The sequence below is a fragment of the Corvus cornix genome, chromosome 4A, assembly GCF_000738735.6.
Source record: "Corvus cornix cornix isolate S_Up_H32 chromosome 4A, ASM73873v5, whole genome shotgun sequence".
NCBI classification, from domain to species: Eukaryota; Metazoa; Chordata; class Aves; order Passeriformes; family Corvidae; genus Corvus; species Corvus cornix.
The window spans coordinates 12,465,681-12,493,022 of NC_047058.1; the positions used below are offsets into that span (position 1 = coordinate 12,465,681).

The 27,342-nt window shown below is 40.2% G+C and overlaps 2 protein-coding genes across 2 annotated transcripts in view; one reads left to right on the top strand and one right to left on the bottom strand.

The window, feature by feature from the left end:
- The window catches only part of TMEM164 (transmembrane protein 164), a 37,212-nt gene extending 16,718 nt beyond the window's left edge, over window positions 1-20,494 (top strand). The window contains exons 5-7 of the mRNA XM_039572111.1: window positions 5,246-5,324; window positions 14,399-14,499; window positions 14,914-20,494. Coding sequence (XP_039428045.1) covers window positions 5,246-5,324; window positions 14,399-14,499; window positions 14,914-15,120 — 387 coding nt within the window. The 3' untranslated portion in view covers window positions 15,121-20,494. The remainder of the gene's footprint in view (window positions 1-5,245; window positions 5,325-14,398; window positions 14,500-14,913) is intronic.
- Window positions 20,495-22,526: 2,032 nt separating this feature from the next.
- AMMECR1 (AMMECR nuclear protein 1) overlaps window positions 22,527-27,342 on the bottom strand; it is a 74,279-nt gene continuing 69,463 nt past the window's right edge. The window contains 1 exon segment of the mRNA XM_039571933.1: window positions 22,527-26,892. Within this exon segment, the coding sequence (XP_039427867.1) occupies window positions 26,778-26,892 (115 nt within the window). The 3' untranslated portion in view covers window positions 22,527-26,777.

Sequence of the window (27,342 nt, forward strand, 5' to 3'; positions counted from 1 at the left end):
TTGTTTCAGGAGCTGTTATTCATGCATATGTAGTGGGGGTGTATATGTATATGCACATATGACTAGATGCTTTTAATTTTTTTTTCATGACTTATCTGTAAAAACCTGTTGTTGCAGTTATTTTAACGTCTGTTTTAAGACAGACAAAAGTACTTTATATTTAAGCAAACTACGTCCATAATAGAGGGTGAATTAATATTATTAACAAAATTGTTGAGGGCTTCAGACTCCATTCCAGATTTTGTTGGTGGCTCTCCATTAGCAAATCTTGACTTCTAAATAAGATTAGGTATAAACTTATGCTTATGTGCAGTTTGCAACTATATTTTATTAAAACTTGGTAGTGTTGAAGGGGCAACAAATGAATAAAACAAGTGTTCTTTTCTTGATAGGGAAAACTCTTTTTATTTTGTATTTAAAACCATCTAGTTTTTAAGTAAGTATAACCTTAGGCATGACAAAATTGGTCTGGGTAACCTTTGAAGGAAAAAATGTTGAAGTATTTTAGAAATCATTAGCTTGTATTTTCTCTGCCATTATCACAGATCTCATTCATGTTAGGGCAGTGGTGGTTAAACAAGAAAGACTGCTTATAAAATTGTCCCTGTTGTTGGGAACAGAGGAGCCGAAAGATAATGTCCAAGAGTAAATATTTTTGGAATAATTACAACTTAGAGTATTTTTGGTGTAACAGCTGCTTGCCAGGCTTTTCACTTTTCCTGTTTCTTCTGGCACAGGATAATGTGGGTGATGTTGTACAGCACTGCCTTGATCCAGAACCTCTCATGGCAGATGCACATTCTGCTCCACAACTCTCACTGTGGTTGTTAACACCAACATGGTCCTGAAAGCAGGAAATGTCTCCTAAAACCTAGTAGGAATTAAAAAAAACCCCAACCCTCAGTAATTTTGTCTAAGCTGGCTGCTCTGGTTTTATAGTATTTAAGTGAAAAACTTTTGATTCAGTCATTCAGAATGAGAGACAATCATTGCTTCAACAGCTGATGGATGTTTAAGTGGGTATCGGGATTTGGGTTGTAAATGTTAACTTGTTCAAAGTAATTTCCAGAACACCTCTTACATTTTGTGGCATGGTCTGTAAGGGTCACGTGGTTTTGCTACCAGTTACATTACTGAATGCAATGCAAATGTCTTTTTGTAAATATGCTTCAGTGTTAAATTATCAGAAGTGGAAGCTTCTGGCATAATTTCATGGTTTCCATTTTCTTGTAATGTATCTGTTAATTTGTTTTTTTTAAAACCTCAGTAATTTCAAAATTCTTTTTAAATAGTAGTGTATTGCAAGTGGAAATGGAGAGTTGAGATATTCACTGAAACTACTCTAGAAGGTTTCAACCTTCTGTTATTTTAATCTTTCAGTCAAACTATGCTAAACTATGGCGTTAAAAATCTCATTGGACTATAACAGGCACCTGGGATAGTGTCCAAAAAAATGTAACCTGAAAGATGAGGTCAGTCTATTCTGTTCTTTCCAAGAAAATATTTTCCTGCCTTGGCGTGAGGTTGAGGTGCCAACAATTAACAGACATAAGCAACAGATGCACTCACTTGTATTTGTTTGGCACCTAAATATTGCAGCTGTTTGCTACATTATTTGTCATGTGCCAATGAAATTAAATTCTGTGCATTGGAATAGGCATTGGATAAAGATAAAACTGTTCCTTGTCCAGTCCGTGCTTTTCTGAGTTCTTCTTACCCTTTTAGAAATGAAGGAGAAGATGATGCTGAGGGAATTGGCTTGTTAAGCTCCCAAAAGGGAGCCAGCAAGGTATAATAGGATACACAGGAGTAGAAATATTTCTTTTTACTCTGTATTTATATTTTATGGCACACAGTGTAGGTCCTGATAACCCGGCTATGCATGTAAATTCATTTAACTGTCACAGACTCCACTTGGAAAGTAACTGGGTTTGCTTGAGCTTTCATGTTGCATTAATCAAATTTTAAAGGGAAGTCTTTTCATTGGCTTAAAAGTGGGGATTTTTTGGAAGCTCATGTCCTGAAAATGTTGATATAGATAAAGTAAAAAGCAGGACATGTCCCAAAGGTGTTGGACACATGGGTGTCAGCTCACATGGCTGAGATGGTGCAGTTTTAATGTTTCCAGAAGCTGCTATATTCTATTATTAGAACTATTTTGCCTGAGAGGTACACATTCTACATCTCTGTTAGGAGGAGAATCATACTCTGAGCAGGCCTTTGAGTGCATTCTGTGTTTGCTCCAATCTTTGGCTGCTGTATTGTTGTTGATTGTTAGTGTAATAATTCACTGCACTAAATAGTTTGCCTGTAATGGCTATGCCTGCACAGCAAAATGGAATAGGTTGTGGTAGCATTGTCATCTCTGAACTGGCTTAATCTAACTGGCACAAAGGGAAACAGCAGGAACAGTGGGAGGCTGTTGAGAGATTGTGCTTGGGTGGCTGGTAGGTGATAAAGCCAAAGTTTCTGCCTGTTTGGGCACTGACACATGCTGTGTGCATTAAACTGTTAACACATTAAATGTTATTTAGTGACAATGTCTAAGAAGGTGGTTGCTACAGTACATTTGGTGTTTATTAGGCTGTGTTCTAGATGTACCACAGGAAAGACCAGGGTCTGAGAGTTGAATTCCTTCTATTCCTTTTCTGTCACACTCTGCAGTCTTTATAGAGAATGATGGAGGAGGAGCTCTTGCAAAGTGCAGTGCTTGAGCCAGGGTATGAATAATTAACAGAAGGAGGAGTGCTACGGTCAGGAAACAGAGCAAAGTGTTAACCTGTGAGCCCACTGAAAACCAACTGCTGTGTCTGAGTGTTTAATCTAAATTAGTATTATGTCCATACTCTTTTGGGGGGGGGGGAGAGGGACCTCATCTGAATATCTGACTTCTGGGCTCCACTCTACTGCTGCCTTGAAGAGATTTTTCTAAAGCTTAGATCAGTGCGTGGAAAGGCCTTGTTGTTCTTTGGGCAGTAGCTGGTTTAAGTTAGAATGTGAAGTCTTACTTGTTTTCACAAAGAGATTATTTAAATCCTTGATTGATGGGTGATCCCTTGTGCCTTATCTTCGTTTCCAGTTTTTCCTTGCATGTGATAGGTGCTTATGCTGAGTGAGTCTTTTTGTTTATAAACAAACAGTTTATAGACAAGGCACAAGATCCAGGTGAGTTAGTTGCTCATTACAACTTTCTTTTTCTGTTTATTGTAGCCTGGCTGTACAATTTGAGTGCTTGGTTGTACAGCAGCTCTGCAGCTCTATAGCAGGAAATGCACTTGCATAATCAGCCAGGCTTCAGAACAAATCATCTTTTACAGTGGGAAAACGATGTTTTGTTTTACACACAAAAAAATACTGTTAGCACTACTGCAGCATAACAACTGTTACTCTGTTCTCAGGAGTGTCCCAGCACAGTGTTTGTGTAACAGATCCCCACAACTCCATGGCTGTGGAAGCCCTTTTGACACCACAGATAAATGGAGAATGCTCCTTGGCAGGAGTGAGTGCCTCATGTTGTGGTGTTTATATCAGGAGCAATTGTTTCTGAAGAGGGAGAGGTACAGCTTTTTCTCCAGTTAGGAACACTGCTTTAGCCCCATTTTAATTCCCTCACTTTGCTCTCTGTGTTGTTCAATGAAGGACAGCAGGAAAGGTTCAGATTCAGGAAGCCTCACAATTTTCATGAATTTCTTGCTTTTGCATACTCTTACCTTGCTCGTGTTTGTTTTGATACAGAATACTTGGAATAAAATAACCCGACAGATTGTATGGGAGGGTTGTTTTAGCTTAGTCCCCCCAGGAGCTGGCTGACCACCTTGGAGGTTGCCATCAGAAGACAGACAGTGTCCAGTGGGGAAATGCCAGGACTTGCATAATCCAGCAACTCTATGTTCAAAATAGGGTATAAGAATTGTAGTTGAATTTAAAAGATCACTGTGTCATTTACCAACTGTTTGCTTTTAGGGAGAAAACTGAACTCTCTTTCAACCTCTCTTTACTTGTGTTGATGCAGAAATTTCTGTAATGTTTCAGTTTCAAGGCTGTGATTTCAGTGTCTCAGAACAGTCATAGAAAAGGAAGGCTTTTCTCCCCACTCCCTGCTTCCCAACACACAAGCCACAGTGATAGGTCCTGTGTCTGAATTCCCTTCTGGCTGTAGAATGACAGAACAAGTCTGCATTTGAACCAAGGCTAATGGCTTTTCATTATTCCCATGAGATTTCATACTTGTGGTATTGTCCAATTATCAATTCAGAAAAATAATGCAAGAGTGTGGCTTTTCATCTCTGTAAGTCAGCTGCAGTAAGAAGCTGAATTCTGAATTTTTGAGTGTTTTCTACTGCTGTTCAGTTTTGTTCAATTTTAAATGTGCTGCTTTAGTGTAATAAATAGATATAGGCTAAGGTACTTATAGATGGGAATAACTTTCAAATACACTGCATCCCCTTTTCTAACTGATAAAGAACTAGAATTAGTTGGGTCTGGATTAAAAGCCTCAAACACAGTTATGGTTCAAGCTATTTTTAGTGTTATTTTAGCTGTCTGGCTTCTTAGAAGTTACACTAATTCAAATAAGCTCACAAATGACTAATTGTAATTTCCCAAAAGTTGGCAGCAGGTGAGAAATACCTAATTCACTGGTAACTTGTTCTCACAAGCAGCTTCTCTTTAAAACCAATAAATTACTGGTCATTTTATATTTTAATTTGTATTTGGTCAAGCGTAGCAGTTCTGTACATGCATGCAGGTTGCTATAAATCAGGTCTTTCGATTTTTTGCACAGTCCTCCTCAGTAATTGCTTGTATATATGTATTTATATACTTTTAGATATATAAAAGACCTCATTTATAGAGTTCTGTCACAAGGTAGCAAGTACCTTTTCTTTTTAGAAAGACTTCTATGCTGTGGGGTGTGCCTAGTTTCTGGTTTGATTACTTGAGGGCTTTGCATTGTGATTGGTAATTTATGCCAGCAAAGAAAGGGAAAGCAATATTATGTTATCCCTTCTTTGTTGTGCTTCTGGCTAATTTTGGGAATTGTCTACTAAAAGCGCTGTGTTTGTGTTAAGGGGAATGGAATGGGTTAGCTTCACTTTCAAGGCACTGAGCATTAATGTTTGTTAATATACATAGGTGATAAGATAACTGGACTGAAGGCATTGTCATGGGTCAGAAAGAGAATTGTTCCTTGGAACTTGGTTGTTAGTGATGAAAAATACTCACAAATATTTTCCTTATTCCACAGCTTCCATTTGAAATGGAGATTTATTACATCCAGCATGTGATGCTCTATGTTGTGCCCATCTATCTGCTGCAGAAAGGAGGTAGGTTCACAGATAACTCCATATGGATTGTACTGGTCTTATGGAATGAAAACACTGTGCTTACTGGATACTACCAGTTTTATTCTTACCTTTTTCTACTAATTTTCTCTGGTTTTAATTAGTAGTTTCTGATGTTCTAGTGTTCTAATGTTGGAGTTTTAACCCAGGGAATGAGTTGTGTCAGGCACTGAAATGAAAATTTTAAAAATGGCCTATTGCCTGAAAGGATATTTAGAATGTATTGGCATAATGTGCATTGCCTTCTTGAGCAGCATCTCTGCCATCTCACAATATTCACAGTTATTGGTGGGATTTATTTTTAAGATTTTTATCTTCTTGGATGTCTCTTGAGAAGTACTGGAACTCAAAATGAGAAAAAAAATTAGTTGTCTAGTTAGTTAAATCCCAGAAATTCTGAAATTCTAGTGAAATGTAGTGACACATATCAGTGAAATGAACTAGATTGCTTGTTGTCTCGTCTAAAAAGATTGCTCTCTTGCATTCACTTATGCCATAATAGTTCAGTAGGTCTGGGAATCCTAAGTTGTTGCCCTGACCAGTGATTTTTCCAGTTGTGGATCTTCAAATGGAATGAACTATGTATTCAGCTGGTGTGATGCTCTGCCCCCTTCTAGTGCTGACATGCCTCCACCTGCATTTTCCAGCAGAGCTGAGTTGTTCCATCCAGGAAATAAAACATGATAATTTATGATCCACATGTTTAGTAGCCTTAGTGAAAGCCCTGAGGATGTGATGTCAAGTAATGGGATGCAGTCAGCCTCTTCCATCCTGCTGAATCTGTTATGTTTAATACCAGCAGTCACTTACAATCATTCACCCTTATTTCACTGTAACCTTTGTGTTGCAGTGACCTGATTGCACTGTGACCCGCTGAGTGAAATTAAGAAAAATGATTCAACAGAAAAGTGAAGTGTCATACTTCAAAAGATGATTCTGTTTCTTTCTCTTATCAGGAAAATATGCCAGCCGTGTTTAATTTTAATCCACCCTTGATATCCTACAATTCTGGCAAGTAATGCCAAAGTGCCGTGTAGTTGTAGGAGTTAGACAAACTCAATCTTTGCAGGAGGAGGGTGAGGAGCAGGGGGCAGAAGACATAAGCAGCCATGGAGTGAACTGTAGGCAGTGACAAACAAAGCCCTTCTGATGTCAATAAATCACTTGGTGGCCTTGGAGTTCCCATCTGAGGTCACTTTAAGACGTGTGTTCTTTACTTTAAGGCTTGGCCTTGGATGGCACTTGATGTGTTCTTTTAAATTTTGATTGGTTGGTTGGTTGGTTTGGTTTGGCTTTTCGCTTGTTTTGAAGTAGAGGTTCTCAGGGTTCCTCAGGACCTGGGGCTGACAAGAACTGGATTTGCACTTTGAAGGGTTTGGTGCTGCACAGTTGTCACCTAGGTTCAGCATTCTGAACGCCTGCCCTGTATTAACTTACAGGTGTTTGCTGCCATCTAACGCTGACATGAGGGCAGTGAAATTGCTAGAAGAACTTCGTTGGCTAAACGTGTCAATTGAGATAGCTCTGGGCTGTTCAACTAATAACTGCTCCATTTCTTATGCACTTGGCTCCTTGTCACCTGACTGGCTGTAATTCCTTAACAAAACACCCATGAACTCCTGCCACAGGTGATCTAATGTATCATTTTTTGATGGAAACATTAAGCAACCTAAAAACATTTGTTAATATTTTGTCATTTCACTACCACCTCTGTTTAAAGTACCTTCTGAGTAGATCACACAGGTCTTTTTCCAAAGTATATCTTGTGAAAATTGCTTTTTCATCGCTGACATTGATCAGCATGCATCTTGATTTCAGTATTGTAAACAAGAATTTCCACCAGTGAATCTGTGGATTGTGACTGAGAGAAGTAATTGAAGGGTAGAAAACTGAAAAAATTAAAAGGAATGGATTGTATTTGGAAAAATATGCTACTTTATTATTATATATGCTACTTTTATATTTATATACTTTATTATATATGCTACTTTTAATTGAGAATCTGCCTGTATTAATGGTGGCCTTGGTAGGATCCAGATGTTTCTGAAAGGCAGGGTGAGCCTCTGAAGCAGAGTGGATTTGAGGCTATAGAGAACGGCACCCCCGAGTTTTCTGGCACCCTAATCAGGTATTGTACTAGCCATGCACACACATCCAACTCCCTGCTGAAGTGTTTCCTCTTTGAAAGGAAGCTGGTGACAGTAAGCAAGGGCCATAATAATTTATTTTCTGTCTTTTCCTGGTATTTATTACAGTGGTGCAGACTGGTCATGCTGCGCTGGCAACCTTCATGTCCCTCCTGACCCTCTAAGTGTGGGGGCTTTACCACACTTAGCAGCACATGGATGAGAGAGGCTTTTGGAACTCAGGCTTCAGTGTTGCACAGTGAACTCACTGGAGCTCAAGGACATGGATCCCTCTTGGGGATTAAAATCTCCTCTTCCTCTTTCCTCTCGCTCCCCTCTTTACTGAGTGAATATAAATTTCTATACTTCCCTTTCTTAACATATTTTCTTTCCAAGTGCTTATATGCATGTATACATAGACTTGTATGCCACGCTAGACAAATTAAATGCTTTTACACCATCTTTCTTGGCAGCACTAAGAGGCTCTCATGCAGAGTAGATGTAGTGGGGATGTAACAGGCCAGCACACAAGATTCCTACCTCAAGTCAGTTCTTACATAAAGTATATCTGCAGTTGGCACTTCTATTTTTCTGGATGAATCTCACCTTGTGTCACCTGTGAATGCCTCCCAAAACTGCAGTATGCATCTGGGCAGGACACAGCATTCCAGAAACACCTGGAGGAGTTGAACTAGACCTTGTAGGTCACTGTTTTCTCTTGTCCTTAGGAAATGAGACTCTTACAGACCTTCAGTGGTGGTCAGGACAGCTTAGTTCTTAAACTGTATTCTTAAGATAATGAAAAAAAATCTAGTTCGCACTACATCAGCTTTGGAGACTGATGATTCTGTTCCTGACTGTCTTAAGCTTGTTTGGTTAGGTTTTCAGATGGATTTGACAAGATTAGGTGTGCACCTTATTTCAGAACTTCAAATCATATTGAAAGCTAATCAAGGCAGAATTATTTCCTTAGTGCAGTCATCAAATGATACTCTAAATTGCATTATTCCACAGCAGATTGAAATAAGGGTGAATATGTAGCAGCCCCATAGCAGCGGAGCTCAGGAGATAACCTGCCCTGTGTTTTGCTATCCCCAGTGCTATTTATTCGGGCTGGTAAGTGCAGTCGGTAGGAGAGGCTGTCGGCGCTGAGGCGCTCCGGGCTCGCTGGCCGCGGGGAGCGGTGCTGGGTGTCCGTCGCCGCGCCGCGGGCAGCAGGGGGCGCTGAGCCCCGCCCCTCCCTGGGCCGCCGGGCGGGCCGTGAGGGCCTTGCGGCGGCTGGGCGGGCCCGGGCCTGGCCCCGGGAGTCCCGAGAGCCGGTTTGCCGCTGTCCCGCTGTGCCCAAGTGCACAGACACCCTACAGAAACGCGTTGTTTGCTGGGAGTAGAGGCAGAATTTTCTTCTTAGAAGGCAAGTGCTGTATCTTTGAAGCAATGAAGAGCCAGTGTCTGACTCAAGTCCTAAAGCCCTTTTCTTTGTTGATCTAAGAGTCTTCAAAGTGGCATCAGAAGAGAAGTTCTGTGGCATTGTCACAGAGTCAGTTGAAGCTGTTGATTTTATTTTCCTTTTCTCCCTTCTCGTGGAGAATGCCTCTCTCGTCCTCAGCAGCTGACAGAAGCAGCCGAGCACAGGCAGCTCCCTCAGCGCAGGGCAGCGTTCCTGACCTCAGGGCAGCCTGGGCTCGTTGGAAGATGCAGAACACAGATACAAAGTACAGACAAAAGGATCATTTTTCCTTTGGTTGTAAATTAGGAAACTGCAATTAAAACACTAAACTTGTGTTTTCCATTGGCTGCTAGGACTTGCTGGCTGGAGGAGGGGATTACCATATTTAAAGACCTTTTTTTTGCTGTTGCACCCTATGTCAACCACTCTTCCACTTTATGACACTTACTTGTATTTAGTTAATTCTTTACTTAGCTTTTTAAAGCAGTGACAAAGCAGGCTTTATTATATACCCTTAGTAGTAATCCAGGAGAAGTATCACTTCGTATTTGGATATACTTAGGTAGTCATAAATCTAGTCTATCTCCATTGAAATACTTGATAATGTGTGGTACAGCTCTTTTGCTGAAACTGAATTACTTAGAGACCTGTTGACTCTCGTGTGTTATTTCCCTACTCTGCTTCTAGCAGTTTCATGTTCCTATTCCAGATTTCTCTACCTGCTGAATGCCATGTATTAGACATAAATGTGTGGTTTGCTGTTGAGCTGTGCTTGTGCTGTGGCACCTTGAGCAGCAGGGTAGCTCTGTGTGCTGTCACTCCAGCTGCAGGCTCAGGCTGCAGCCTCTCTTGTAGCTTGAATAGTCCCGGATAATCTTGTTTGATGATTTGAGAGAGAGGAAGAGGAGGGGACACATCTCTGTCCTGTGGCCCTCTATGCTTTATTCACTGGGCAATTACAGTTAGTTTGAAAAATGAAATCTCTCTCCAGGAGATGGAGAAATTTAGAAGGGTAGGTGCCAGTATCTGGAAGAACCTGCTACTGTATGAAGGTAGAGGAAGAACTGCTGCTGCTGCTTTATGGAATATAAAAAAATGATTCCTGAGAAGCAGGTACTATAAGAGCTCTGTCTGAGCTGGTTCTGATGAGAGTAGCTGGCACTGAGGGGAAACAGAAACCTCCTGGCATAAGGTACTAGTTCGAAACCTACACATGGAGTCAGAACACCTGTAGGGGAAACATGGATTTCAGGATCATCCTCTTGAGAACATTTTTTTCCTGTTTTCCCCTGGAAAGAAAGTTTTGTCTCTAGGCTAGCTCAATAGGCCACTCAACTGGAATTAACCCTCTGATCAAGGGAAATAAAAGGATAATAAATTTGCCCTCACATTTTTGTAAGCTTGAAAATGAGAGAATTGTAATAGCTGCTCTGAGTTTTGGATTAAGCAGGTCTACTTGTAATTGTAAGACAACTGAGAGTGTGCAGCACTGGAAAACTCATAAAGCTCTATCAAATGTAGTGGGAATGAAAGCAAGACATTAAAGTGATTATTTTAAACTGTACTAAATTAAAAATTTGTACTATATTTAGATTCTAATTCTCTAATTCAAACAGAGGAGTAATTTTCTCCTGCATTATGCTTTCACAGAAATACAAAGGGAGTATTGCTTTCTATTAAGTTGTGTTCAAATTTTCAGAAGCCTGTGTATTGAGAATTGTAAGTAAAAATAATAGTTCATTAGAACATTTGAAGTAGCACATTGTGGGGATGGATCAATATAAAAGAAATGGCATCTCTTTGTTGGTCTTTAGGTTTTTAAAGCCATGTTTCCATTTCCTAGATGGCAAAGTGAACAACTTGGCATATTCAAGGTCAAAAAAATCTTGTTACAGAAGCAGATGAAGGACCCCAAACTCTTCAGTCTATATGGAATCCTTCCTATCAATGCTATTGAAGTAATGAAGTTTTATCTAAACTGAGGTATCCCCTTCCATGCTGTTTCAACAAAGGAGCAAACATGCAACCTACCTAGCTGGCCCCAACTTGGAATGCCCCAGCTGTCTGGGGCATGCGTGGTTTTGGGAATGAGATCAGTGCCAGACTGGCAGTTGGACTAAATTTCTGTAAGTGTTTAATGTATAAGAACTGCCCATGATCCTTCATAAATAGAGAGTGAAACTCTCTGCTCCCACCTATTGAAATTGATTTTCTATGCAGGCAGCAAGTAGCTTTTGCCAAAGCCAACACAGGTCCTTCAAACAACCACTCAGCTGGGGCTCAATTTTCCTGTTTGTATGTTTCTGTTAACAGACTATATTATGGAAAATAGACCACACTGCTCCATTAAACAGCCATCTGTTGAATAGCAGGGCTGTAGAGTAATAAAATCTATAGTGAATATTTATCTAATGAGAAATGCACAGGAAATATCCCAGGTATGAATTTAAAATTAGTTTCCCAAAGCACACTGTGGAATATAGAGTGCTCCAAAATGTTTTTGTGTGGAGGTCAGTGTTTCCTTTTTGTCCTTTAATGTCCAAATAGTGCTACTGCTGAAAATCATACCATTATTTTCAGAATTGCAGAGTCTAGCAAGGAGACTACTATTTTTAGTACAAAGCAAGACCAAAAATCTGTAGAGAGTGAAAGTTGCTGATGTATTTTTTTTAGATTTTGCAACAGAGTGCGAGGATGTAGCAGAGTGAAATTCCTTGCTGGGGGAACCTGAACAGCTCTCCTAAGGGAGCTCTGAAATACCATTCCCTGACTAGATTGAAGCTGGACATGAGAAACCTGGGTTCAAAGCCAAATTGTGCCATGGATTTGTATTGTCATCTTGTGCAATTTCCTTAGTCTTTTAATGACTGTTGTTTCCCTCCAGTCTCATTTCATAGTTGGGGTCACTTGCCCATATTGGTATTTATACCCTACCTGCACTGTAAGTCACCTGGATATGGAGGTGTCTGTATTTTAGCTTTCCTGGGTGCTCATCCCTTTAGACTCTGACCAGGCTTTTTCAAATACTTTTGGAATAACACAAGCAACTGCCAGCAGAAACCTAATTTGGTTTAGCACTGCTCAGCCAGTTCCCAGGAGCTGCTTTGATACCGTATTTAAATTTCATGTTGTGTTTCGTATCTAGGTTAAACAGGCACCTAAAACTGCAAGGACAATATAAATAAATTTTGCAAGTCAAGCAGTGAGATCGCTGCCCAAAGCAGTGTTTTCTTTACAGCGGAGGAGGGAGCACAAAGAGTTTCTGTAAAGCTTGACCAGGTCACCTAAAGTTGGTGCAGCCAAAAATAGAGCCCTGATCTCTGCACTCTGACACCAACACTCATTCCTCCTCCTCTTCTCTCTGTAATGAAAAACTGTATTCAAGGTGGTGTCACCTATCTGATGTTTTCAGGCCATGGAGTTTAATGAATATCATTGCTATTTAAGTTAAGAATTCTGTACAAGACTTCTGTACTGTTTTCTAAATAGGATGCCAGCTCTTGGCTCACACTCAACAAGTGCATCCCAAGAATTACTGTTGGGAATTTTTTCCCTTTACCTGTAGAACTCAAAGTGATTCCTGTAGAGTTTGCTTTTACCTTTGGTTTTATTTGCTGTTCAGACACTTCTGGCCTTCACCTTCCCACTGGATAAGAAACCTTACAAGCTGCCCTGTGCTTTCCAAGTAGCTCTTGTGCTCAAATTTATCATGGGTTCCCCAGGTCCCAGGCTGCTCACTGAACCAGGGTGTGCAGAGGTACCTGGGGTAATGACACCGCTGCCATTCCTCATCAGAGCCAGGAGGGGTGTGGGGTGCAGATGTGCTGCTGGCACTCACACACACACAGAGTCTTACCCTGCACAGCAGCAGCACAGCGCTTGTGTCCTTGGGAGTGGGCCCTGCAGGGATGTGCAGTTTTAGCAATGGCATGTAGGTAATTTTGAATTTGTAGCATTCAAAAAATGCTATTTAATTGAACTTACTTCAGGTAGCTACTGTAAAATCAATTTGAACTGGCGTGATGGGTACAAACTATGGAAGGAAATTATGCAGAAAATAATTTTGAAAGGGCCACAGAACTTGAGAAAGCATTGCTCTAGAGACCTTAAACCTGAGCTGGGATGCAGCATTATACAGTGATGTGGTCACAGCATTTACTTGTATTTATCTCCACAGGATGCCATACACAGGCACTTTCATTGCAGCTGTGGTCTGGTGGGTGCTGTGATAGCTACTCTGCATGTGGAGTTATTTAAGTTCCCAGTAGCCTTGTACAGTGTATGCTGAAGTCTTTAATTACTTCCTGGTAATTACTGAGTGTGCTGGCTAGCCAAGCCTAGTATCAATATTGCACTCTGTGCTCTAAGCTGTCCTTCAAGTACTGGATACATGTTCCAGTATTTAATAATATCTAATGGATCAGAGAGAGCAGATAAAGGCAGATAAAAATTGCCAGTGTATTTTTATAATCCTCTGAAACTCTTACAGCAGCCAAACAGCATGACACTGTGCATCTTTCCTGTGTTCTGAGGCTGTTATTAAAGTCATAAGGAAAGTAATATTTTTCCACATATCTTACAGTGCAATTTTCATGTCTGCTAGTAAGAGTCTAGAGAACTCTGTAAGCTGGTTTTGTTCTCACCATATGAAATTTGAATATTTAATTCCCAAAACAGTCTTGTATCTACAAGTACTTTTATTAAATCTGATTTCCTTGGTACATTCTAGATCAGGGAACATTGTGTTTTGTCAGTAAACCTGGTTTTGAGAGGGAAGAGAAAGGTTGGAATAATATATCTGCTACTTCATTTGAAGGGAAAAAGTATTTTACAGTATCTGTGATATCTACTGATTATAAAACTGTTTGTAGTGTATATCTGAAAATATCTTCACAGCAGCTTTCATTTAAAAGCACAGCCTGTCATTAATGCATTGACCACTTCATACATCTTTTCTGTTCCTTGGCATTATTGGTGCAAGTTCCTTTTTAATAGTTGTTAAACAACCATAAAATTAGGAAATGACAATTAAGCTGTGCTCTGATATAGGCTGTGCAGGACTTGCTGCTACCCGAGTCAGTTCTGTGCATGCTGAAATCATAATCCCTGCAAGAAGCAGGTATTTAAGCATGAATAACCTGATTTTTTGAAGATTCATTGTACACCATTACTGTATTCATTACTTTTGTGGTAGAAGGAAGAATGAAGTAAAAATCATTGATGTTGGTGAAAAATAGGCAAGTTTAGTGAGGTAACATATTGTACATTTCACTGCTGGACAAGAAGGAGGGAAGAAGCTGATCAGGATGCTTTAGGTAAGAAATAAAGCTCTCAAATATTAATTACTGTAATGGCATTGAGGAGGTTATCAGCTCAAGCCAGATAGCCTGACATCCAGAGAGCAGGAGAGAGAGGATTATTCATTGAGTGTGTGATGGGCACAGCAGTGCAGCTGAACATTAATGGATTCCTTTCTTTTCAAGGTATCTACACCCCTGAACCGCTCTGCAATTTCTGGTGGGCTCTTTTATCCACAGGGTTTATGTTTGTGTATCATTTTAGCGTCTTGCAGATCCTGGGATTGGTAAGTAAACACAGGTTAATAAATGGCTAGTCTGCAAGTACATTCAAAGTAAAAACACTGAGTCATTTGAGTGTCCATGTCTACATGGATAAGACTACTTGCATGCAAATTTTTGATAAGGCTACTTGTACGCAAATTGCATGTTCTAACGAGCATTTGTATCTTTTCTCTTGGAAGTACTGGTAAAATATTTCATAGATTGGTTATGTACCTGCATAAATCAATTTATTAAATACACAATGGAATTTGGATCTGCTTTTTTTCCTGAAAGCTGCCCTACTTGTGTTGAGCAAGTGTGTCACCTGAACATTTTTGATTATTATGGTAATTCTCTAAATTTTCACCGTTTTAAGTGTTTGAATCAGTGCAAGATAAAAATGTTATTAATTGATAAATTTATTGTTGCTTCCTCAGGTTACAGAAGTGAATTTGAACAACATGTTGTGCCCAGCTGTCTCAGATCCTTTTTATGGGCCCTGGTATCGAATCTGGGCCTCTGGACATCAGACTGTCATGACCATGACTCATGGGAAGCTCGTAATCCTGCTGTTCCACAGTGCTGTCCCCACCTTTAAATGGAGCATGGACTTGCTTAGACTCCCAGCTAAAAAAATGGACTGAAATTTCTCCCCACGGAGTTGTTTGTACAGGAAGCAGAGATATACTGGAAAACAAAGAGGAGGGATGAGAGGACAATGGCTTTATACTTCTTCCCACAGTTTTTTGCCTCAAAAACACCTCTGTAATCAAGTGAGGGTTTTTTTACCTGCTGTTTCTCACTGCCTATTGCCAATGGCAAAATTAGTGGCCTTATTCTGGGGAAGGTTAATGTTTTATACATTTTGTATAGATTGCAGTAGAATCTTGCTAAGTGACCATTTAAAATTAGGCCAGGACCTGTCCACATTCCAGCAATGAAAACGGCAGTGCTACCTCGTTTTGACTCATTTCCCATTAAAGAATAGTACAGTTGTAGGGTAGGAAATAATGCTGAATTGTAGCACTCCACTGATGTGAACCAACATGCTGAACTGCATCATCCTGGCTTAACTCTTAGAGCCTGAATGTTCCAAAATGGTCACAGGAAATGGTGCACACTTAATCTTCCAGTCAGAAGTGCAAAACAGTGAGGTTCTACTGTATTTTCTTTAAGCTGGTTGAAAACATTGGGGAACAATAACTCGTAGAATTTTTTTTTTTTTTAAATCAACAACATCATTTCAAAGCTGCAGTGGGTAAGTATCTTTCAAGTCCCATCATGATGCTTTGGAGATGCTTTTATTTTGGTGAGAGGAAAAAAATAATGCTGAAACAATTTCAAAAGACCATGTTATATATAAGTCGTAAGATACTGGATCCACTGTTCTGTCCTGACTTTGAACAAAATGTTTTTTTCACTTACCTTAGATTGGAGATACAAAGTCCAATGTAAACATCAGGGTTGTTTTTTTTTTTTTATACTTAGTAGCCTTTGAAACATTCCTGCTCTATGCTAATCCTCACAGACCAGACTGGTTGGTGAAGAAACAAAATGAAACTCTTCTCTCCCTGCAGCTCTGATACATCATGTGCACTGATCTTAAAATACAGGTATAAAAAGGAACATCAAATCAGTGCAGGCCTCTACTGCAAAGAACATGTTCCAGTTTAGTAGTATGACCAAATCTTCCCATCAATGTGTCTTTTGGAGAACAGGATGTAGATGGGCAGAATGATCAACTGCGTGTACCTGCTCAAATTTTGCAGGAGGAGAAACCATTGGGCAGAAAGATGGGAAATCATGACTGTGTTCTTCCAGAATTGTGAGTCCATTACACAGACTGTTGTGTTTTGGGACTGCAGGTTTTTCTTGTACAGAAGTTTGTTGGAATTTATAGATTCACTGTGTTGTCAAAGCTGTGACTTGTAAGATAAACCAAAACCATCATACCTCCTCCAGCTGGATCACCTGAAGGTAATGTGCTGAAGTTAAGGTACAGACGTTTATACCTCAAGAAGCAAAAGTAAGCTTTTTTTTTCCTTCCTTAAAAAAGAAAAAAATTTCATTGGTGAGAGAACAAGTGGCTACTTCAAATATTTTACTCCATATGATTAAAAAAACTACACCTCAATCATAAATACATTGTCCCATATTCTGATTTACAACTGGTTTCTGGCTTTCTTCCATGCCTTGCTGTATGTGTGTGTATACATATATATAAAAAATATACTGTATGCTCACAATTTGAGAACCTGCAGCATGTACCTAAACTATCCCTCAGGCATATGCAGCTGGTGTTAGTAAGCATTACAATAGAAGGATTTTAGACAAATTTTGCAAATACTATTTAGCATTATTATTTGCTTTATTTGCTTAACTTTCTTACGGTTTTTTTGGTTTTTTTTTAGTTTTTCTGATTTCCTTTTTTTTAAAGCATCTTCCCTCTTTTTTTCTGTCAGGCTATTGTAGTTACTGGAAACACTTCTCTCAGTAGCAGCCTTTTATTTTTTTCTTTTTTAAACTGTAGCATTTCCTATCTGTAGTCATCTGCTTCAGGGCATTGCAAACAAATATAAACCAGCTGCTGTTTGCCACCATTGACTGCCTCTGGTCAATTAAAACTGCAGGAGCATTGAAATGAGCTCAGGTGTCTCACTCAGTGCAGGCTCTTTGCTTGGTAAGCAGAATTTGTGAGCTCTTCTGGCTGACTTAAAATTCAGTAGCAGGAATGTGAACAGAGCTGCCACAGGGCCATCCCTGGGCAGTGGGAAGGGATTCCTGGTACAGAGCTGCTGGGAGTGGTTGCCCCTGCCCTCCCTCCCTCCCTGCCTGGTGGTCACTGGGCTGGTCTGTGCTTTTCCCCTCTTCTGCTACTCTAGCTGTTTTGAGTCACACAGAAATTCCAGGTGTAATTTCACCACATGGAGTTTGCTGATGGAGCTGCTCATCAGAGCCAGTGAGGCACTTGTACTGCCCCTTCCAAACCTTATTGTGGGCACGTTCTGGAGCTTGTTGAATCTTTCATGCCAATTTAAGCTGCAAAAATGTCTCACTGAACAAGGTAATTTAGCAAAAATGTAGAGAGGTAGCCAACTACTGCACTCAGTAAGGATTTTAGAAGCATTGGAGCTGCAGTGAAGGAATCAAATGGTGCAGCTGGAGTCAGGTGGGAAGGCAGGCAGTGCAACCTTCACCTTTTTAACATAAGCTGTTGCTTCTTTGTTGTTGTGCAATGTCAGTGAGGCTGCCTGAGTTAGAACAGAATTATTTAGGCTGGAAGAAACCCGAGTTCATCAAGCCAAGCATTAACCCAGCACTGCTGAGCCCACCACTAACCCTTAGCCCAAGTGCCACACATCAAAGTCTTTGAAATCCCTCCAGGGTTGCTGACTCTTACCACTTCCCTGGGCAGTCTGTTCAATGCCTGACAACTCTTCTGGTGAAGAAATTTTTCCTAATGTCCAATTTAAACCTTCCCCTGGTGCAACTTGAGGCTGTTTTTTCTTGTCATGTTGCTTTATTTCTTGGGAGAAAAGGCTGACCCCCATCCTCCTTTCAGGTAGTTGTAGAGTGACGAGGTCCACCCTTTTCCTCCTTTTCCCCCTTTTCCCCAGGCTAAACACCCTCAGCCATTCCTTAGACTTACACCCTCCTTGCCCATGCCCTTCTTTGAAGGCTTTTAGAACTTCATGTTGGTTAATGGTGAGCCACCACAGAAAACTGCATGAGCGTAGCTGAGACAGGCTCTACAAAAGGGGAAGGACGGGGCAGAATGGGAGCAGAAAAGGAACAAACTTTTGAAGCAATTGTCATGGAACTTCACATCCTTCATTCCTCACCTATCTCTGGGTCTCTGCTGGAAATATGCATCAGCCAGAGCTTGTTACATGTGCCGGATCTGGGAAAGAATGGGAGAGAAGAATACTTCATCTCTATAGCAGTTATTTGTTGTTTCCCCTGGCAGAGGCTGATTTTTCTTTTCCCTGAATGGTTTATTTTATAGGCAGTTACACTATACAGATTCCTTTGGTTGCTTTATGCTTATTTATGCTGGAAATGAAAGCACAAAACTCTACTGCTGTTCTTGGGAGGCAATTGCATTCTCTCCTGGGGTGTTACGCACACAATCCATGTCCACATAACTTGAAGCTGTTGCTCAGTACCTGGTGATGAGATTTTACAGTGCTGCTGTGCAATGCACAATTGAAAGGGTTGTCCTGGGCCTCCTGGTCAAATGTGCCCAAATCCTTTGTCATGGCACCAGGAATTTCAGCAATAGTGGCAGTAGCTGTGGGGCAGAGCAGGAGTGGGGCTGCACAGCCAGACCTACAGAGTGTGAAATTTCATCCCAAAGTGGCTTCATTTGCTGGCCAGAATACCCCAAAAACTTCTTGTGCAGTGTCACTGCCTGGCCTTCAGAGATGCTGGTATGGGTTAAGGGGTCTGAACAGAACCCTCCAATTGTTAGTAGTGTGGGCATTTAGAAAGAAACAAGGAGTAAGGAAATTCATGACTCCTACTGCCACTGGCTGCATTTCTCTCCAAGGGTAGCCATAAATGAAACATTATTAGCTATAATAAACCTGTTTACTGATGGGTTTGTTTATGCAGCCTTGGAGTAAGTAGCCCTCCAAAGCAGAGGTAACATTTCTGCCCCCACCACCTTCTGCCATGGCTTCAGCTGTCCAGGATCCCTGCAGTGCTATTTTTCCAGGGATTCAGACACTGTACAGTGTCTGAGCTGTATCTATTTGTTTAACTTCCTCTTTTAAGCACCAAAGGAGGATTTGCATCTTGTTTCTTTTGAAGAGTGCAAATGAATAGCTCTTGCCCATGTGTTTATAAATCAGTGAAAAGCCACAGGCTATAAACATGCACCTGGAGCTGGTTTTGGTTCAGCTTCTTATGGTTCAAAGATGCTGCTCATAAGCAAAGCTTACGTGTGCTCAAGCAGCTGCTGCCTTGGGGAACTTGGGGGACAGGAAAAGTCAGTCCATTTGCAAACCTTGAGGTCACAGAGTACCTAATTGTAGGTTTCTGTTTCTAACCACAGTTTTGAGATTTCAGTATATTTGAGATCATTTTGTGAAGTTCAATTGTATTTTTCATAAATGGCTATTTGCAACTGTTAACTGACTGTACTTTTATGTCCTAAGTCTTGCATCTAAACCAGAAGCATTTGTTTTCTATGCATCCACAGCTAATGGAAAATAGAGTTTTTTGTGGTGTTTTCTTCAGTGTTGCAGTTCTTTCATTCTAGGTGATCCTTAGGAATGAAATTCATCCTTATAGTTAACAAAGCTCTGAAAAGGCCAAAACCCAGGAAGAGAGTGTATGTCAGCCCTGGTGGGATGTTTCTGCAGGCAGACCGGTCAGCTTTGATGTTTTCAGTTCTACGGTGACAAGACTCATAACGAATCTGTTGACTTTTGTGATCTCACACTTCAAGTGATATTGCTGTAAATCTGTCTTGCAGCTCTTGGTGTAACTTAGTCAAAGCCAAGCTGTTTTATAAAGAATTTCATTTTTCTTCAGGGTCAATTTTTTACTTTTAAAAATTATTTCTGCATTTCCTGAGTCATTATCCCAATGCTGCAGAGGATGCAGCAGGCAGAGCAGTGAGCACACCCCGCTCTCCCCAACCACACTGTGCCAGGAGGCTGGGCTGGAGCACCAGGGGGGCAGCAGGAACCTGCAGGGCTGCTTACTCCACCCTCTACTCCCAACATCCAGGCATAGCATGGTTTGGCAAGGGCAAGGATGGATGTGGATGGGCTCAACTGCCACATATGCTGTTAGTTCTGAACAATTTGTAAAGTGTTATAAATTTTGTAAACTTTTTAATGTGCTAAACCTTGATTATGAGGTAACATTTACAAATATGGGGTAATTTGTGTACTTGTTTTTGTATTTTGGTCTGATGGGCTTTTTTGTTGTTGTGCCCTAAATCCAGATCATTGGGCCAATAGTTGTTAAACCTTTGCATTAAAATCAATAAATGCATTTTAATGGATACTGGGTAGTTTTGTTATCATTCTAATTGTGCCACACCTGAGTCTGTCCTGCTTAGGACTTTTTATAACTAGGTAAGAATCACAGAGACACACAGTATTAGCTCATTATGTATCAGGTAAGAAGATGGAGGTTCCTGTCTGAAACAGTCTGTAAGCCTGATGTTGTCTACCTTGCAGACAGCAGTTCCTGGGAGAACAATGGGTACTGGGATTTCTGGAATTCTAAGCAGTTCAGTCTGACTTGTGCCTGTTACCTGTCAGTCAACAGCAGTTTACTTGGCAGAGCTCACCGTAGGGTATAAATCCTTTAATCACTGTTTAAATAGGGCCTGTCCTTGTCTTTCAGGTGCAGAGCACAGGGAATTGTTACAGTCCAAGGATGCTTTCTCCACACTTCCTCACTGTGCCTACCCCAGCTTGGGCAGTGTCCTGTAGTTCCCACTTCACTGCACTTCAGCAGAAGATGGCAGAACATGCACAGAAGTTTTCAGCTCACACCTTTGTTCAAAAGGCTGCTGTAGCAGCTACAGGACTGCACTCAGCCCCACACCACAGGAGATGGCAAAGTAGTTTTAATGCACTTCACAAATGCCTCTGGCTGTAATAAACATGATTGCAGCCTAGTTAAATGTATTCTTGTGACCCAGTACATCTCAAGACAAGCAGGTTATTGCCTTGTGTGCAGTTCTTGGCAAATACTGTTTCCTGGAAAAAGAACATGCTGGATGTGCCCACCTGTATTATTATGTATCCATTGTAGAGGATTCCATTTTTCATGCAGCTGGGGAAAAGAATCAATTCTCCAGTTTAATTTCTCTGGAAGAGTATAAAGACTGATGAAACAGCTTAAGTAGAAATCCAGCATGAAGTGCTGTATGGGAGCCTGAGCTGAACCAAGCAAGCAATTTCCCTTTGCAGGCACTGCTGATTATTTTCAGCAGCTCTCTATAACTAACTGGAAATCAGCCTTTCATTGTTTAATACCAACAAATATGTAAGAATAAGAAAGTTTCTACATCTGAAACACCCTTAATGCTACTGGCTTGGTTTGATTTTTACAGCATGGGAACTGAAGAGCTGGCTAAAGCAGTGCTAAGAGTGGGAAACTCATTGTAGGAAGTTGTAACTAGCTCTGCCTTTCAGTGGCCTCAGGGTTTTAGATTAGGTTTAGTGTAGGTTTTACACAGTTCAGACTAATGATACCAAATCTGAGACCCAGCTTCCATCACTGGTTTAGTATTTACCCAACCTGAAGGTTTCCCTTCAGACGTTTGGTAATCTCCTAAATCAAAGCTTCAGAGCAAGTGGAGTAATGGCTTTATCAGACTTCAACATCCAAAGGTTACATGGATTCTATTGCTCTGTTTTCAAAGACTTTGCATCTACAGCCAGCAGAGCTATTAATTCAGCATGAGGCAAAAAAACCCCTTCTAAACTCAGAGCTGAGTTCCAGGGAGATGGAATGCTTTGTCTCAGGAATTTCTTACAGAGGAAATATGCTCCCTCAGTGCACCAAGAATTTGGCTGAGGGACCAGAGTTCTCTAACTTGCTATTGTCATCAGCTGCACTGTTGCTTTGCTAGAGATTCTTCAACACACATTGGCACAATGTTCTGTTGAACAATCTGGCTGTAAGTGGTACAGGTGCTGTGTTGCTGACACCAGGATAACTCATTCTGCAAAGAAGTTTTGCTTCAAAAGATTGAAACCACCTCTCAACAGGAGGGTGCTCAGGCCTGGACAGAATTCCATGTGTAAAGTTCGACATAAAAAGTATAAAACGGAACTGGCAATTGATACAAATACTGATAAATAACTGATGTAGCTGATATAAATGGTGATTTAACTGGGAGCGTTCAGTGAAAGCTGCATGTACCTGTCCCCAGTTTGTTCCTACACTAGACACAAAGACAGTTAATCCCAGGAAAAGATTTCTAACACACCATTAGCCTTTGACACTAGCACCAGGTATAAATGCTTCAATAAAAACACTGACCAAGCCACACAATTAAACAGAGAAACATCAAAAGAAATGGTGATTCTTTTTCCTTATTTTATTGGGTAAATGATTTAAAAGGTAATAACAATAGTGTTAAAACTACTACAATATCTTTCCACAGCCATATCTCACAGACCCACAGATAACCTTCTAGCATTTTTTTTTCTTTTTCCTCATTTTTCTCTTTTTAAGCCGTACTTATATTAAAATGCCCATTTCAACAGTTTCTTCACACTAATAGCAATTAAATGTGGAAGGAAGAAGGATCTAGTTGTAAAGGAAGGGGGTTCAGGTAATCTGTGATATTATTGTAATCAACTGAGTTGCTAAGGAAGGAAGGAAAAGACCGAGGCCTTACAAGCTACTCCAGGTAGCTCTAAGCCCACTGTGTATCACCATGGCATTGAAGATAACTCAAGATGCTGGTGAACAATTTAAAGTAAGTTTGTTTTTTTTTTTTTGTAACATATAAAACACTAAAATAACTTAGAAACTAGATCCAAATATCTTGAAAAGAATCAACTTTGATATACAAAAACAGTCATAAGTTGTTACAAAAGTTTCAAACAAAAGTTTGTTTTCTCAGTGCGTTTATGTACCAGCGCAATTACTGGGTCCAGAGCAAAGAAAGAGGTTTTTCTTTTTTATTTTTTTCTTCAACAGTAATAAAAAATGAGGAAAACATATCTTTGTATATAAAGAATCATTGCTGGTCTTAAGAATAAATGTAACCAGAAACCCTTAAATCTGAGAGGCACACTTTGGGTTTCTCTTTTTTTTTTTTTTTTTTTTTTTTTTTAACATAAAAGGAAAGTCACCAGTTTATTTAAATGGAGGAGATACTCAGACTCCCCAAATAAACTTAATTCAATTAACATCACTAGCAAAAATCAGTTAGAAACTGTACAAAAATAAAAAAGTTAACACATTTAATCCTGCAGGGATTTTGTAAGGACTGGAAGGCAGGCTTTAGGAGCAGCATTTGGGCATGGCTGGAGGCTTCTTTGGTTCGATCTAACACACATAAGAGATGTAACCTACTCCAGACAACAGTTTTAAAAACCCGCACAGTTGAAGACAAGTAGAGGTCCATATACAAACTCCAGGTGTGCCAGGGCTGTGCCCACCTTGGTTCCAGAGTGGGGCTGAGGTCAGGACCGAGCGTCCCCCCCTGCCGGAGCAGCATCCGTTGGGATGGCAGCAGGAAGGACACTTGAAGCATCACCAAGTAACAGCTTCATGTCAAGTCTACGGTTTGGTTGTCTTAGCTCAGTTTACAGAACAGAGTTTTTAGGAACATTAAGCAAGAGAATGAAAAAAACCACCCCAACAATCTCTTCAATGGAATAAGGCAAACTGAGTAGTGCTCATAAAAAAAAAATCAGCAACTTAACAAACAGTGAAATAAGCTACTTGGTTGTACCTTAATTTCTATAAAGTACCCCAAATGAAAAACAAATCTGTAGCTAACCCCAAGAATACAACTAGAAGGTACTAAATGTAACTATGAGGGAATGACATTTGTGAGAGTAATTGCTGATCAGCTTTAAGCAAACAGACCTATTCTGTGCCAGTGCATGTCACAGTGAGCTGCACGTTTGGTACAAAGAATCCCACAATTACAGAGAAACAATCTGCAGCAGTTCAGCACAGTGTGCTGAGGAGGTAGGTGCCCTAGAAACACTGTAGGTAGACTGATTATTCCAATCTTTAAAAAAATATCATACAATCTGATTGACCACAGACTCTGTAACAGTTTTTTAATTAGTGATACAAAACTCTGGTCCAGAAGGGTCTGGCATGAGCTTGGTTCAAAAGCACACCTTTACAGTTTGTATAACACCCTTGAACTATATTTTTAAGCAACAGCTACTAAGAGATAGACAAAAATGCATTGTGCATTATGCTGTATACAAAAAGGAGACAAAACTATCCTTTTCTCCCCCAAGCCATGGTGGGAAGTATTGCTGACCTTGTCCTTAAAATCCTGCAGGATTGTTTATTCATCAGTATATCATTATTACACTGGTAAGAAATTCTGTATAACATCTGCATATATCGAAGATTTCTTAAAAAATCTGATATGATTTTAGATCCGCATGACCAGTCACGTGACCTTCTTGAGGTTGATTAGCACCTTTCAATACATATATATTTTTATATATAATAGATCTTTTTAAAAAACTTCTAACAATGAGCTCATGCAGAAGCACGAGCGAGCTGTAACGAGATGACAGATAAACATGGGGTTGGATGACTTTTTTTTGCAGCAGAATGATTCAGTTTGTGCTCAGGTTCCCTATAAGGGCAAGAAAAAAACCAACACAACTCTATCAGGTAGCCAGCCACTTGTTCACATTTCCACTTGAAGACTATTAATCTAAAAGTGTTCCCCAAGTAGAAACAAGATAACAGTATCATCCAAAATAGCCTCTGTATAAACATCTACTCATTTTTGCAGCTTCTGGCTGGCATCTCTTGGCTCCTGAAATTTCAGGCCCTCTGCTTAAAAATTAAGGCATCGCAACTGAAAATGGTAATATTTGGACATACATGCTGTGGATGAAGGAATACCAAAGACCTTCTACAAGAACCTCCATAGAAATTAAGTGGCAGACCTAACCTTACGTAAGGGATGAGCATAATTTATCCTTACCTGGTTTTGAAACCCTATTGAAACATTTTTATGGTTAATCTGATTTTTTTTTAAACAACTGAATTTTATCTATTTGATTTTTATATATCTATGTATTTACAAACATTCATTATTCAAAATAACTGGAATTTCTGCTTACTGTGGTTTACTCACACAGATTGGGAAGGTCTTTGCTGTAACAGGCAGTCTGTGCTGCAACAGGCAGCAGTGGGAGTTCTGCAGGCACAAGAGGGAGGAGTGAGCTCCTGCCATCAACTGGCCTTGCAAATAGACCACACATACCTTTTACTAAATCCTATTTTTACAGCAGGAAAAAGTTCCAATTGGTTTTCTTTCTTCTACCGTGTGGAGGGGTATCAGAATTATTACACAGTAATTACAGCTCTCAAGCACTATTCCTGCAATAGATGAAAACATGTAACATTATGGCATATTTGTCCTGGCTCTCTCACAAGAGTCTTTTTCTTCTATTAAACAAAAGTTAACTCGATCCAACTATTCATGACTTGATAAATCTCAGTTAGTTCAAGAGCAGATGAAAGAACAAAACAGGGATTTCTCTTTTCCAAAATAAGTTTGCTAATAATAATAATAATAATAGAAAATAAATCTCACTTTAAAGAAAAAAAAAAAAAGTGTCCAAAACCCTGATGCCAGAGCAGCCTCAACAGGGTTTGCTAGAACGTCTGGAATATATGTTTTCTATGAATTTTATATATAAGTATATAATTACGTTATAGTCAAAGGCACTAAAATCTAAATCCATTTTCTTCCTAATATGACATCTGCTACTCACCAATCTGTTTTTAGGACACAAATGTCACTCCTAATTTGAGTCATCAGAAAGGCATCGTCTCATTACAAATGCATTCTTGTGACTACTCCTGACAGGGCTGGGCTGCCCGTGATTCCCAGCACAGGATGGGACACAAAGGGGTCCTGGATTGGATTGCGCCCTGTAATTTAGGCCACTTGATTCTAAAAATGCTGCCATGTTAACATCACCTCTCGCTGTACGTGAGTTGCTTCTCTTCATCCCAAAAAAGCATTCTGTATGTCAGCCTTGGTGTCCCGGCTGTTTGTGCTGGATCTGGAGATCCTGTATAGAGCCACATGGAATCTTTACGGTGAGGGTGAGATATTGTACACACAATGTCATTAAGAATGTTATGAAAATGCAATTCATTGTCTACTTTAATACCTGAATCTGATATGTTTCATTCCCTGTCACACCTATTAATGCAAAAGCCATGAATGCCTTTTTGCTAAGCAAAGCATCCCTAACTGCATTCCTTAAACTCTTCCTTCCATCCACAGTCACAGAAAGCCTTGATTGATATAATTCAATGTTAATGAAGTAGAAATTTAGATTTTCATATAAAACCCAAGGGTATATGCTGCAAAAAAATCTGCAGTGAATCAATAATAAAAAAGTATGGGCTCTTTGTAGTAATGCAGTTTTCCCTCCCGTTGCCACGATGAGCTGAACCAATGAAGGAGCCTCAACATGGCAACGGAAACTATCATCATAAAATGGTACAGTAATAGAGATAGCTAGACCAAGAAGGGGCAGGGTCTCCTGGGAAGAGGTCTGCAGAGAGGTCCAGTGACTGGTCATGCGGCTCAGTGTCAGGAATAATGGTTGTATGGTGGAAGGGGGTGCCCAATACCATTCTGGAAGTGATGGTGCTGACGATGGGCAAGGTACTCTGTGTAGCTCATCGTCATCTTCTCACTGCGGTACCTGGCAAAGAGCAGAGAGGCCAATTCAGGAACTGTTACCAGGAAGCTGCAAGTATCACAGAAATGCTGCACTGGTGGTTTGTTTAGTGATAAGAGCTCTGTACTTCTGATGCTGGGAGTAAGACTGACTTCAGCTGCACAAGGGAACTGCCACAACTGTCAGGGTCATTTCCTGGATCATATGGCAAATCACAACATAACTGCTTAGGAAAAATACTTTAAGCAACTAGAACTGTTAAAAATGGTTGCCTACTATGTTGGTTGAAGTAGAGGGAATAGAGAATGTCCTGTATCTTCAGCCAACTCTCTACAAAAACCTAGGAGGAAAAACTGTAAACAAGCACTACAGATTTCTGAGCTGTTTTTAAACAATCAGTATCAACTGTCTGCCAAATTCTGCTTTTAAAATTACCCCAGCTACATTAAATGCAGTTACATTCTTTTTAGACTA